The sequence below is a fragment of the Arvicola amphibius genome, chromosome 6 (assembly GCF_903992535.2).
Source record: "Arvicola amphibius chromosome 6, mArvAmp1.2, whole genome shotgun sequence".
Lineage (NCBI taxonomy): Eukaryota > Metazoa > Chordata > Mammalia > Rodentia > Cricetidae > Arvicola > Arvicola amphibius.
The window spans coordinates 18,188,723-18,203,056 of record NC_052052.2 but is presented as its reverse complement, the minus strand read 5'-3'; the positions used below and the strand labels follow the sequence as shown (position 1 = coordinate 18,203,056).

General features: G+C 48.1%; 1 protein-coding gene across 4 annotated transcripts; it reads left to right on the top strand.

Annotated features, from left to right (window-relative positions):
- The first annotated feature begins 6,973 nt into the window (after positions 1-6,973).
- Positions 6,974-13,769, top strand: Stmn1 (stathmin 1). 4 transcript variants are annotated; one of them, XM_038333953.1, is made up of 5 exons: positions 6,974-7,139; positions 9,441-9,513; positions 9,978-10,150; positions 12,772-12,963; positions 13,265-13,769. In XM_038333953.1, the coding sequence occupies exons 2-5, from the start codon at positions 9,501-9,503 to the stop codon at positions 13,334-13,336; spliced, it is 450 nt and encodes a 149-aa protein (XP_038189881.1). In that variant the 5' UTR covers positions 6,974-7,139; positions 9,441-9,500; the 3' UTR covers positions 13,337-13,769. The 4 variants fall into 4 exon arrangements, with proteins under 4 accessions (XP_038189881.1, XP_038189880.1, XP_038189879.1 ...); XM_038333952.1 differs by having other exon boundaries at positions 6,974-7,166; XM_038333951.1 differs by lacking the exon at positions 6,974-7,139 and adding an exon at positions 7,711-7,768.
- The last annotated feature ends 565 nt before the right edge of the window (positions 13,770-14,334 follow it).

Sequence of the window (14,334 nt, the reverse complement as noted above, 5' to 3'; positions counted from 1 at the left end):
CACTCGCTCTGTAGACCAGACTGTCCTTGAACTCAGAGAGCCGCCTGCCTCTGCCTCCCCAGTGCTAGGACAAAAGGTGCACACCACCACTGCCTGGCTGACTTTTTTTTTTTTTTTTTTTTTTTTGGTTTTTCGAGACAGGGTTTCCCTGTAGTTCCTAGAGCCTGTCCTGGAACTAGCTCTTGTAGACCAGGCTGGCCTCGAACTCAGAGATCCGCCTGCCTCTGCCTCCCGAGTGCTGGGATTAAAGGCGTGCGCCACCACCGCCCGGCTTTAATTTGACTTTTTTAAAAAATATTTATTTATTTATTTATTTATTATATATACAATATTCTGTCTGTGTGTATGCCTGCAGGCCAGAAGAGGGCACCAGACCCCATTACAGATGGTTGTGAGCCACCATGTGGTTGCTGGGAATTGAACTCAGGACCTTTGGAAGAGCAGGCAATGCTCTTAACCTCTGAGCCATCTCTCCAGCCCCCTTAATTTGACTTTTAAAAATGATTTATTTTATGTGTGTGGGTGTGCTGTTGACATGTATATCTGTATACCTCTTGTGTGCCTGGTGCCTGAGAAAGTCAGGAAAAGGTGTCAGATCCCCTGGAACTGGAGTTATAGATGATTGTGAGCTGTCTTGTGGGTGCTGGGAATCAAACCTGGGACCTCTGGAAAAGTATACTGCTGAGCTATTTCTCCATTTTTACTGTGTGTGTGTGTGTGTGTGTGTGTGTGTGTGTGTGTGTGTGTGTGTGTGTGTACTGTGTCTGTCTGCCTGAGCCATCTCTCCAGCCCCAGTCTTTATTTTTTAAAGGGTCTCTCAGTGACCCCTGAGGCTCAGGAAGTTGATGAGATTAGCTGGCCAATGGACTTTAGGAATCTGCCCACAGCCAACCTGGTGTCCCGTTACAGGCATGCCCCTCTGTGACTGACTTTTCACATGTGTTCTGGGCATCCAAATCCAGGTCCTCACGCCTGTGTAGCAGGTACTTTGCTGACTGAACCATCTCCCCAGCCCCAAGTTGAAAATTCTTGGATTGCCTGAAGCACCACATATGTGTGAAGTCAGACCCTTCATTTCCCATTCCCAGCCCCCATGTGCATCCATGGACCATAGGCTGCAAGAATTATCCATGGTTTGGGTGCACTCACAAGTAGGAAGCTTGGGCCTGAGAGGAAGAAGCTGGCATACATACACCATCATTTTGGCAGGGGGTTTCTGCAAGCTGACCTAAAAAACAGGGTGTCCAGGCCACTGAGTTCCTTTCTTTGGCCTCAGGATAGTGAGCTCAGGAGAAAATTAGAGAGTCACTCCATAAAAGCAATCATTAGAAGAAGGCAGAACCTTCCATAAACACAGATGAGGCTTGGAACATGGAGTAAGAATCAGGTGTGGGGGTGCACACTGGAAACCCGGCACTCAGGAGGCTGAAGTAGGAGGACTGTGGGTTTGAGACAACCTGGGCCACACAGGAAAACTCTGTCTCAAAACATCAAAAATTGAATAAAGAGCCAATCCTGATGGTGCATGCATTTAATCCCAGCTCTTGGGAGGCAGAGGCAGGCGGGAGATAAAGGCAGGCAAATCTCTATGAGTTCAAGGCTAGCCTGGACTACAGAGGAAGTTCCAGGACAGCCAGGGGTACACAAAGAGAAACCTGTCTCAAAATTCCCCCACAAAAAAAAGAAAAGAAAAGAAAAAAGAAAGAAAGCAAAAAGCAAATCTAACGAAGAACATGGGACAGCGATATCTTTATCTTAACTATTTTGTGCACACACATAGCGTAGACATATCTCCACACTTGATAGTAATACTTGCTTGTAAGTTATCACCAAGAAAAGTCACTGTCAATAATCCTAATATTTCAGGATCAGAAAAATGTAGGAGAGATGTAGTTTGAAATTAACCAAGTAATATCTGTGTCAGACATTGCATGCATGGGGCAGGGAGGGGTACAGAGATGTGGCGGGGGGGGGGGGGGTAACAGAGAATAGCAAGGAAACCCTTCCTTCAAAGAACTTCCACCCTCTGAGTGACACCTGCAGAAACTTGCACAAGACCTGAGAAAATCACTCTGGTGCAGCCTGAGTTGTTCTGAGCTCAGTTGTTTCTCTCTGAGCCTTTACATGGGTTATTAATATACTCGAGGAACTGACAGCCAAGCCTTCAGTGGCTTTTCTCCTCCCCCTGCTTTCCCCGGAGCCTGAGATTTCCAGAGACAAAGCCTTTCAAACCGCTCTTGAATGAACTGAGAAAATGAATTAAACCACCACATGGTAAGTGCTGAATTGGTACCACACTCGTGGCAGGCAATTTGGCACTACCCAAATTCCAAACGGACTGGTTCTTTGACGTTGCAGTTCCGTGTCTAGGGGTGTGTCTTGCACATAGGCTCACCTACATGGGAAATGTCAGGTGTACTGGGTCGTTTACCACAGAACCATTTGAAATAGCAAGTAGCAGGGGGGGGGGGGAATGACCTGGGAGCTATGGAGTAAGCGCGGTTGAACTCAGTCATGGGATAGTCGTACTGTGGGTAGCAGAAAAAGGCAAGCTAGATGTAGCGAGAATGAAACAGTTAAATACAGAAGAGTCTTGGCCACATGTAAAAACGGTCAGGAGCACGTATCAACAAACACTGTGACACACAGAATGCTGAAGTGATGATCATTGTGACCAGAGAGGAAGGTGGAGAAATTAGCAGGTAGAGATCAATAAAGTAGGAGGGATATATATTTTTTTTTGAGACAGGATCTCTCTATGTAGACCTGGCTGTCCTGAAACTCTCTTGTCCTTGAAGAGAAGAAAGTTTTATACTTAAAAATATATGACATTTATTCTGTGAGCAAATACATGTATTCATGTCTATGTGTGTATGTGTGTAGGTACGCCATACAGCACATATGTGGATGTCCGAGGACCAAGTTTGGAGAGCCAGTCATTTCTATTGTGTCGGTTCTGGGAACTGAACTTAGACTTGAGGGCAAGTAACTTTATGTACTGAGCCCTCTCGGCAGTCCTATCTGCTCCCCGCCTTAAAACTTTCTTTTCTAGGTGACTGTTTTGTCTGCATGTTTATCTGTGCACCACCTTCCTTTAATGCCCTGGCAGCCAGAAGAGGGCCTCTGATCCTGGAACTGTAGTTATAAATGGTTGTTAGCTGCCATGTGGGTGCTGGGAACTGAACCCAGGTCCTTTGGAAAAGCAGCTAGTGCTCTTAACTGTATAGTCATCTCTCCAACTCCCCCCACCCCGTTTTTCTTTAAGTAGGGTCTCAGTATGTAGCCCATTTGCAATAGCCCTGCCTCTGAATCCTGAGTGCTGGGATTATAGCTATGTGCCCTTGTACGACTGTCTTATTTTTAAGTCATATGAATGTTTTCTAGGAAACATGTGAAATTAATTGAATTAAAAAAAAAACATACTCTGTGGGGAGCTGAACAGATAGATGGCTTAGTGGGTAAGAGTGTTGCTTTACAAGCAGGAGGATCTAAGAGTCCCCAGTACCCAAATAAGGAGCTGTGTGTGTGTGTGCGTGTGTGTGCGTGTGTGTGTGTGTATAGCCCAGCACTGATGGACAGAGACTGACATATCTATACAGCTCACTGACCAGTCAGAAAAGCTGAAATTTCCCCTATACAGTGAAAGCCCGTGTCTCAAGATAAGAAAGGGGAGAACAATAGAGCATGCACACACACGCACACTCACACACGCACACTCACCCATGCACACTCATACATACACAGCTCGCACACTCTCTCTTTCTCTCTCCCCCCATGGGGAGGCAGGGGTGTTCATTGCTTGCCTAGCTTGCAGAAGACCCTAGGTTTGATCCCCAGCGGTGCAAAGGATTGACTGATTAAATCAAATCCCTTAGTGAAAGGCTGAGAACGTAGCTTAGTAGAGTATGTTGAAGATGCTGGCTGGTTCAGTGCCCAACCCCCCAAGATGAAGTCACATAGAGGGTTCCTTGATGTCTTAGTTTTCCATTGCTATGGCAAAACATCTGAGAAAGTAACCTTGAAGAAAGAAAGGTGGATTTGAGCTCAGAGTGTCAGAGGTTTTGCTCGTGGTCACCAGCTCCATCGTCTCTGGGATAGAGGGGAGGTGGGAGACAAAAGTACCCCTCATGGAAGCAGACACATACTCCAGTGTCCCCAAGGAGTGGGTGGGGAGGGGCTGGGGCAAACACAAACACCCCCTTCAAAGGCATACCTACTGAGACCTACTCCCTCTAACCAAAGCCCACATCCTAAAGTTTCTGGTGCCTCCAGGAAGTCATTAAGCTATGAATTCATCACACTTGCTTTACAGTGGCCCCACCTCTGAACACTGCTGCAATTGGAGACCCAGCAGTCAACACACATCTCTTTAGGGGAACATTTCGTTTCCATACCGTAACACTAAGCATGCGCATGGATGGCCCTGGTTGTTCCCTAGCACCACAAGAAAAAATAGCTTTAGAAACAAAATAATGCTGGGGCCAGAAAGATGGCTCAACAGTTAAGAGCACTGGCTGCCCTTCCAGAGGACCAGGGTTCAATTCCCAACACCCACATGGCAGCTCACAACCATCTGTAACTCAGTTACTGGGGGCTCTGACACCAATGCACATAAAATAAAGTTAAAAAAATAATTCCATGGGAAGATTTAACTCAGTTAAGGACAATAGCAATCCTAAGGATAAAAGTCTAATATTCATTCATTCATTCAACAACTTCTAGCAATCAAGAAACTTCACTATAGCAATGCTGGCTATTGCATGCTCGACACCAAGGCTGAATGAGCCTGTGCTCAGGGCTTTCGGTGCATCCTCACAGACCCCACTCCTGTAACGGAGGCTCTAACAGCTTAGGACAGGAAGTTGGGTGTGAGAGAGAGCTCTTCCACCTCTCCTCTACAAACCTCTAGGCCCTCACCATGTATGAAGCCCTGTACTGGACACTCAGACAAGACATGACATCGCCTCTACCCATTACGGGAGACAGATGTGTGAAATATGCTCAAAGATAGGGTTTGAACAGAAACAGGTACATCAGAGCCTGGGTCCTGAGAACTAGAGACAAAGGGAACAAAGACGCTTCAACAATAAAACTGACTTCTCCCGTGACACCCCCTGGCTGAAGACAGACCCCGGGAGCAGCGGTGGACCTCAGAGGCGCCTATGTGGGAGACAAGCTCTATGGCCTCAGAAGCAACAATGAACAAAGGCTGTCACCTCTCTGGGAGTAACAGAGATCTGACAACAGCCTGGTACGTTTTCATCAGTGTAGACATCCTTTCTCGGCTTTGAAGCCTGAAGTACTCTCCTTTGGCTGTCTACACAGATCAAATAAGCTGGACAGCTGCCATATCTAGACTTCACTTTGTGCTAATCCATAATCACAGCCGGCCCCATCACAATCCTACCAAACCATCTGAGCAGAAGCAAAAAATAATTCTCAAAGGCAAAGACAGGCAGCTTGGAGCCGGAAACATTAACCCCTCGCTGCCTCTTGGAGAGGGCGGAGATCTTGCTGGTGTTAGGGGAGAGGGAGGTTGGGACCCTTTCCACAGGGCAGCCGCAAAGCCGCTGGCTACCCTTTCCGGTCCTGGAGACCAGCCGTGAACGCTGAGAACTGGCTTCCAGAGAAGCAACCCCAATCTATCACCTTGCCACCCGGCACAGGCAAGCACCTTGTTATGCACAGGGTCATTCCAGGAGGAAACTTAACCCCACCCCCATCTTCCTAAGCAGCCTTAAGAATCGCAAGTCTTGTCAAAGATGCCAACACAAGCAGGCACCCAGCAACAAATCCAGAAGCCCAGAGGCATTGCTAAAAAAGATGAAAAATCTCCATGAGTTCTAACATCCACTTCGTGCCTAGCTGTGGTTTCCATGGAAATAGACATCTGCTCTGGGGAGAAAGGTGTGTGTGGGGGTGGGGTGGGATGGTATCAATGCTTTAAAATAATCAGTGTTTTGAAGGATTAATTTTTCCCTGTCACAACATTAATGGAAATATGAGATTTTGGGGTGGCAATTACTTGTATTTGGGGAAGAAAATGCAACACATGGGTGGGATCTGCCACGTACATCTCCAGATCCAGTACAAAGACTTGAAGACAAAGTGCTGGTTCAGGAGGTCCCAGACCTCTTGGCATTGGAGGTCTTTGCTCAATTGTGTTACCCCTGCGGTCAATGTTCAGAAAGGACATAGTCTCGTTCCTGTCTAGTGTTTAAATGATTTCTGAGATCCATTCAGAAAACTGAAGCACCTGGCTGTTCTGAGGCTATGTTTGTGAAAAAAAGAAGCCTTTCAGCGTGCAGAATCGGCTCCCGCAGCTCACACCCTAAGCAAGAACCATTCAGACGGGCTGGGGTGGGGGCAGAGAGAGACTGACCCCACACAAGAGCAATTGTTGGAAAATGTGTCTCTGTAAGCATATTTCAGGCAAAAGCACTCTGCCAGTTGCTTGTTTTGTGCCTTGTCTGCTGCCTGTGTAATAGTTTTCATTGTCCTGTGTACCTATTGTTTTTTATCTCGGGTACTTTCCTATTGGTTAGCCAGATGTAGGATTTGTTTAAAATTAGAACCGTGGTTCCACGGAGGTCGTTTTATGTGTGGTTTGGTTTTCGGGAGACCAAACCCATTAATAAAATATTATCCCTCTGTATAGCGTTTCTGAGCAGGTGCCTTGGGGAAATGACCACCACACGGGAACACAGCTTTGGTCAGAGGAGAGAAGGAGTCTAAGGGAGACAGGGTCAGGCTAATTTCCTTTTGTGTCACTGTTATAGTTCCGCTTTATCCAAGCCAGAGGGAACTGTGACCTTGTGGCTCCTTTTGTTTACATTCTCAAAAGAGAGCCCAGCCCCGCTTCGGGGAGCACGTGCTTTCAGAACAAAAGCAGCCCTTTACTGCAGTCGGTGTATCTCGAACTGCCATCGCTCTTCCCTTTCCTGTCACCGCAAGGCTTTGGCAGGGCAGATGGTGTCTGCCTTTAAAGCTTAGTGTCTTTGTTAGACCCAAGATCAGATTCCAGAGCCTCACGCAGCCCTGCACAGATCCCAGTGTTTCCAGCTCGGGAAGCTGAGGAAGGGGGAGAATGCAAATAGACGAGGGAAGGACCACGCCCGTGACCTGTCAGCACGAAACGGGTTAGCGACTGCGATGTTTCCTCACAGGTGACAATCTGGCGTGTGTCCGTGGTAGGACGCCAAGGGTAGAGGACCGTGCAGGAGGGCAGAGAGGCACTGTCTTGTCACAGGGGCTCGGGCGTCTTGGGCGACCGGGCGGGGTGTGGCATCAAAAGGGACACTGCCTAGGGAGCGAACCTGACTCGCGTGGCTCAGCTGACGGAGTCCAGACGGTCAAGGTCTACGCGACCAAAGTAGGTTAGGACCGACCCCTCCCTTGCGCCGTGCCTCGCCTTGCTCTTTTCCTAGAGATGTAGTCCCGTAGCTGATTTAGTCCTGCGGCCAAGGCAAGTGCTTTTCCGCGCAGAGACCCGGGGTCCAGCCCGGGTTCACACCTGGGAGAAGACCCCTCCGGAGCACCCCACCCCTTGCATTGTCCTCCTGCCCCACTGGCCTGGACTACACTTCCCAAGATGCTCCTCTCCAGAGGGGCGGGGCACTCCAGGCTTGGGGGGGTGGGACCGGCACGTGCCGTCACTCTCAGCCAATGCGGAGCCCCGCGGCTAGATCACGTGCCGCTGTTTGGCGCTTTTGTGCGCGCCCAGGTCTGTTGGTGCTCAGAGTGTGGCCAGGCGGCTCGGAGCGAGCAGGTGGGTGCTGGCTTGGCTTAGGCTGCGGAGGTGGCTGGATAGGGACCATCCAGGAAGGCGGCGGGCCGCCAACGGGGGACGCTTGAAGAGGCGGGGGCCCTGAGACCTGGCGGGCAGGGGGCGTTCGTCTTTTGTGTGAGGCTCTGGCGGAGTCTCGGCTTTTGTCCCTGGTCCCTGGGGACGCGGCTTGGTGGGGAGGGGGCGCGGCCAGCTGTGGGGTTCAGCCCCGGGTACCAGCGTGGAGACAATAGGGGCGTGGGCCGTCCCTGCTTCCACCGCCCGGTGGGCGCGGCTCTTCAGGGGTCCCCATTGTCTGATGGAGAGCCAGGCTGCGGGCGCCCGTGCTCTTGAGGGGCGGCGCCCGCCCGGGCTCCCGGGGCTCCGTGGCGGAGGTCGCGGGCAGCTCTGGGGACTCGAGCTGGGGGGGTGGAGGTGGTGCGACCGATCCCGCTGCAGCCACCCCAGGGCTGCGTAGCCGCGAGGTATTTTTGGCGGGAGTTGGTGGGGGGGGAGACGGCCGCGCGCTGCCAGCCTGAGAGGGGCGGGGCCACCCCGGAGAACCGTTAGCCCCGCCCATCCTGTCGCTGCCCACGCGCGCGGGCTCCCGAGTGTGGAGAGGTTCGGGGAGATTCGAAAAGGCGCGGGGAGCAAAGGGGCGGGACCAGGGGCCGGAGCGTAGGGCGGGTTCTGATTGGCCCGGGCCGCCAGCCTGCCTGCCCGGGCCAGGACCACGCCCATGCTGGGTAGGTGCTGCGTTGGGTGCTGTGCTACAGCTAGACGTTTTTTTCGGTGCCTTGGAATTCAATGTCTAGCATTTGGAACCTTTAATCATACGCTTCGAGTCTAAAAGAGTGGGAATCTCTTTAAAAAATAATCGACAACTGTCGAATTTTTTTTTTTTTTTTTTTTCGACATAGGACAGCAAACGAGGCAAACCTAAGACGGGTGTGGTGGTTGGATATCTAATCCAACACCCAGAATAATGTCCCCAACCCCCTTCACGTGGTCCTCGAGCCCGGGGCTTTGCAAATGTTAAGCCACTGCTAACCCACTGGGCTAAACCCCACCCTTCTACACTGGGGGCGCTGAGGCAAGAGGATTGCAATTTCAAGGCCAGATTGGGCTAGATAGCTAGACCCTGCCGTCAAAAGAAGCCTAGAGGTTCATAATACTTCATTTTCCCAATGTTAGGCGAGTAGCTTAAACCCTAGGAACAATGGGACTTGAATACCATTGGCTGCTAGCTTGGGTGTTCTCCACCATGGCAGACACAGACAAAGCAAGGGTGGGTATTTCAATTGCACAATGAGTGTACACAGAATTAAGATGGCTCCGATCGCATTGTTGGGTTGAATCTGGAATATCTTACGTTGGATGGAAAGAAATTGAGGTTATGGGAAGGAATCCTTCAATCCTGTGACTGAACCTTGATTTTAAGATTACAGGTTTTTTTTTCTTTTAAGAACATCATTTAATTTTCTGCCGCCAATATTATTCAGTTTAAATTTCCCAATATGTTTCGGTGTTTCTAGATGATTTTTTTAAATGATGTCACTTGATTCCACCTAACGATTTTCCTGACATTGGCATGGGTGTGATTTGAGGTTCCTTTGTGCTGCTCACATAGAGAAATACAGAAAAATTGATTGCGTGTTTTGAAAATAATTTTCAGGACTCTCTTTACCAGTGGATTGTAGAGGGTGCACTGCCAGTCTCTTGTCTTCTGTTCAACATGGCATCGTCTGGTAGGTAATTGATTGAGAAAAGCTGAAACAGACGGGCTTACTGCTTTAGAATTGGAAGTGGTGCAGGTCTTAGGCTTTTTATTGGGCATTTGTGTTCTTTTCAAAACTGAATTTACAATAAAAAAGACAGAATTTTATCATTTGGATAAGTATATGGAAAGCTCATCATCATTTATAATTGGATAAATTGATTTGCAAAGCAAGTCACAAAGCAAAATTGTGAGGTTTACTTCATTCTTTGTTTAATAAAATGGTTGTCAAATACTAATTCCTCCTCAATGGTATTTGTTAGCCCAAATGTTGAGGGGTGGTTTTTTTTTTTTTGAGATGTTATTTGATTTCTTACCTACAGCCTAGCCTTAATTCTGTTTATTAAATTGTTGATTTTTAGAAAATTATAGAATTCTTTATTTTAATAAGCAAACTGGGTTTTCCTCATTTATCATAAATCTGATCAACTCCAGATATTCAGGTGAAAGAACTGGAGAAGCGTGCTTCAGGCCAGGCTTTTGAGCTGATTCTCAGCCCTCGGTCAAAAGAGTCCGTCCCCGATTTCCCCCTTTCTCCCCCAAAGAAGAAGGATCTTTCCCTGGAGGAAATTCAGAAGAAATTAGAAGCTGCAGAAGAACGGCGCAAGGTAAACCAGATGATTTACAGGAGACAGGGCACTTATTGGTGTAACGAGGCAAACCGGTTTAATTTTCAGAGAAAGGAAGAAAGAATTGTAGCTGTACTGTGATCGTAGGTAGGAAAGGTCCAGTGCCCATCGATGGTTGGAAGAAAGCAGCAGCTATCGCTTAACGAGCTCCTATCAGAAGCTCGCTCCTTGACTCAAGCTTTCTCTAGCAAACGGAGCCTCCATGGTGGGAACTGTCTCAGCTAACATACTGGAAAATGGTGTTATTAAGTCATTTTCCTAAAGTCCTATTCCTGAGTGCTGGAGGCAGAATTTCTCCTAAGACCCATGTTCCTGCAGAAGCTCATGCTTCTCCTCTTTGAAATACAGGACATTTGTTGGCAGGTAATCCTTTGTTTCCTTAGTTTTGCTTTTTGGGAGCTATGCAATAAAAACTTCAAACTTCCAGGGATGTGGCATTGTAACTCTTTCTCCTTCTAAACAATTCCGCTATCAAGGACGACCTTTGAATCCCAGTGAGGCCTGGAGGAGTGGCTCAGCAGTTAGGAGCACTGCTGTCTTTCCGTGTGTGGTTCCCAGCACCCACATGGTGGTGCACAACCATTAATATAGCTCCATTTCCAGGGCATCCAGTGCCTTCTGGTCTTCATGGCCACCACACATACAAGTAGTGCACTCATAGATGTGCAAACCAAACAATCATGCACATGAAGTAAAGAAGACCCAATGAGAGGCTGGATGTGGCCCAGCTGTGAATAGTGCATGTTCTTGAAGAAGACCAGAACGTGATTCCTAACACCCAGGTTGGGTGGCTCACAGCTGCCTGGAATTCCAGTTCTAAGGGATCTGATGCCGCCTTCTGGCCTCTGAAGGCCTGACATGCACATGTGCATATATTCACACAGACCATACACATAAAATAAATAATGAGAAAATTTAACAGTTGTTAATATTATAAAAGAGTTGAGAAATGGAATTATAACTGGAAATCTAAGATGATCAATTCATTTCCCAGAAATATCCACTCAGCAAGATTCTTATTAAGGACTTTAGATAGGGGCTGGAGAGTGGCTCAGCAGTTAAAACCCTTGCTGCTCTTGCAGAGGACCCGGGTTTCCATTACCAGTACAGCTGCCTGGAGCATACAGCAGCCTAACTCAAGTTCCAGGAGACCAGTGCCCTCTTCTGGCCACAGGCACCAGGCCTGCTGCAGTACACTTACATGCAGGCAAGACACTTGTACGTGTAAAATATAAACAAAAGAATTTCACATAAATTTTCATTAACTCTCCCCAGCAGCTATGATTTAGGTGAGTGGATATAATTTTAAGTTGGGGAAACTGGGGCACAAAAAGGTAAAGTGTAAAGTAATAACCAGTCACACGTGAGCACCCTGGGACAATTTGTGGTCTAACATGACACATGTCCTTTTCAGTTCTTGAATCCTGTTGTTAGCACTTACTGTCTGCAGGGAGAATGGGGTGTTAGCTGGGTATGTCTACAGTCCTAGTACTTGTGGGCAGGAGGGCCAGAAGTTAAAGATCATCCTTCGCTACCTACCCAGTTGGAGTCAGTCTGGCCGTGGGGTGGGCTCATTGATAGAGTGCTTGTGTGGTATGCATGAAGTCCCAAGTTCAGTCCCTGGTGCTGTGTCATCTCGGGACTTGGGAGGTTGTGAGTTCAAGGCCAGCCTAAAGTCTGAGACCTTGTCCCAAAAAGCAGATGAAAAGCTGACAGCATTTACCCTGGTGTGCCATCTGCCCGCTCTTTGTTGTAGGTTGGAGTTGGTGGAGTAGGAGGAAGCAGTATAACCAGAAACTAGACAGGAAAGCTGGGCCTTGTGCGCAGTAGCCCTGTACTAAGTGACCGCCTTAGTGCACCTCCCATCCGGACAAAGGTGCTGTGGAAGACAACCGGCAAAACCAGTGGCAAATGCCCTGTGCTTAGACCCTGCAAGTTCATTCTTCAAAATATGTCTGAATCTGTTCATTGGCCACTGCTAAAAGTTTGACAGGGATTCTGTGTGTAGCCACGGCTATCTTGGAACTCACTCTGTAGACCAAAGCTGGCCTCAGATTCAGAGATCCACCTGCCTCTTGTCTGTGAGAGCTGCGATTAAGGGTGTGTACCACCACGGCCAGCTGACAATGCCCCCCCCCCCTTTTTTATAACCTTTGGAGTTAAATAGCAGAAATTCATTAAAGTGCCATTCCTAAGTAGATTACTCAAGTCCTCTAAATACTTTGCATCTTAGAAGGATTTCCTTATAAAATCTAGACAAGTTAGGTTGGTGTGGTATATGGTTATAATCCCAGTGCCAGGAAGTAAACGCAAGAGGATCATGGGTTCCAGTGAGCCCTTGCTACATAGAGAGTTCCAGGCTAGCCTAGGCTGCATGAGATCTTGTCTCAAAAACAAAAACTTGAACAGTTTTCCAAAGTAAATACAAACATTGGTTAGAAAACAAGGGCAATTTTTCACTGTTTCAGAAGATACTTCGGCTTCTCGCTTGAGCATTAGTTCCAGGGTTCCTTTCTTCTTCCCGTCCCCTGACGATAGTCTCTGTCACAGTTCTAGCTAATGCCTGAGGCACTTCTGAGGGCTGTTGAACTCTTTTGCAGTCTCATGAGGCGGAAGTCCTAAAGCAGCTCGCCGAGAAGCGGGAGCACGAGAAAGAGGTGCTGCAGAAAGCCATCGAGGAGAACAACAACTTCAGCAAGATGGCAGAGGAGAAGCTGACCCACAAGATGGAAGCTAACAAAGAGAACCGGGAGGCGCAGATGGCTGCCAAGCTGGAGCGTTTGCGAGAGAAGGTTGGTTTCTTCTTTATAGAGGAGTTAGGAGCTTGAACTGTCTTGATAAGGACTGGTTGTTCCTTTTTGTCATCATATTCAGTAAGAAGGAAGTTCATCTTAAGATAGAATGTTCTAGAATTCTCAGCATGATTTTATATTGGAAGAGCAGTTAGAGGTTTAGCTGTTGTCATCCCAAGAGGGCCAGCAGGTTCGAAGATGATGTCGTGGGATTCCCAGGGGCTGTGTTGCACCTCCAGGTGGGCAGGACAGGACTCAGCGATTTGTTTGACAGATGACACTTACACAGAGTTTCTTCTAGGACAAGCACGTTGAAGAGGTGCGGAAGAACAAAGAATCCAAAGACCCTGCGGATGAGACGGAGGCTGACTAATTTGTTTTGAGAACTGACTTTCTCCCGACCCCTTCCTAAATATCCAAAGACTGTACTGGCCGGTGTCATTTTACTTTTCCCTCCTGACAAATATTCTAGAAGTTGATGTAGGACCCTAGAGGTAGATCCAGACCGTGAGATGTTTTAGGGGCTCAAGGGGAGAAACTGAAAGTGTTTTACTCTTTTCTAAAGTGTTGGTCTTTCTAACGTAGCTATTTTTCTCGTTGCATCTTTTCCACTTGAGCACACTCGGTGTGCTGGGTTAATGGCTAGTACTGTATTGCCTCTGTGGAAGACGTTTGTGAGGAGTGTAGTGGCTTCTTCCGACCTGTTAGATGCTGATTCTGTTCACACCTGCGATCCCAATTCTGTCCCAATCTTATCAGATGCTACTGTACTTGAATGGTTAATAAACTGCACAGTGCTGTTGGTGGCAGTGACTCCTTTCTCTTCAGGTAGTGACCCGTTGTGACTGCTTCACGGGGCTGCTGCTGCAGACAGCCGCTTCTCTACTCCCCATCTCTGAATTGTCCTTCCACAATCACGGCTTTGTGTGGTGCCTCACCCGGATCAGCTGTTATTTTCTTTCAGATGTTTATGTGCAAACAAGCAGTGTTTTGTTCCCTTAAAAAGGAAGACTACAGGCACAAGTAGTGTTTTCTAGAGCACAGTTTCTCGCAGTGACCTTAAGGTCTTAGGGTATTTAATGGTTTCTCTGCTTAACAGGACAGTTGGGAGTAGAGGTGTCAGCTAATGCTCCTTCCTTCTCAGTGAGGTCTTGAAATTCCGAATACCCATGAAACCTGCGAGCTGTTGTGGTGACCTCTGTGGAGTGGGAAAGGACCATTGAGGCAGACACCTGGTGTCCAGAGGCTGCACTCATTGCTACTGTCAGCACACCACACCGCCCCTCAGGTCAGGGACAGCCCAGGCAGCTTTCCTATCCCCTTTGGGAAATAGCTTTAATTACATACACTCTAGCTGCCTTGCTTCGGCAT

Coding starts and splice junctions, on each gene's coding strand:
- Stmn1 (XM_038333950.1), top strand. CDS start 9,030: ATGGCAGACACAGACAAAGCAAGG. Junction 9,054..9,440: donor CAGACACAGACAAAGCAAGG/GTGGGTATTTCA, acceptor AATAATTTTCAG/GACTCTCTTTACCAGTGGAT. Junction 9,514..9,977: donor GTTCAACATGGCATCGTCTG/GTAGGTAATTGA, acceptor GATCAACTCCAG/ATATTCAGGTGAAAGAACTG.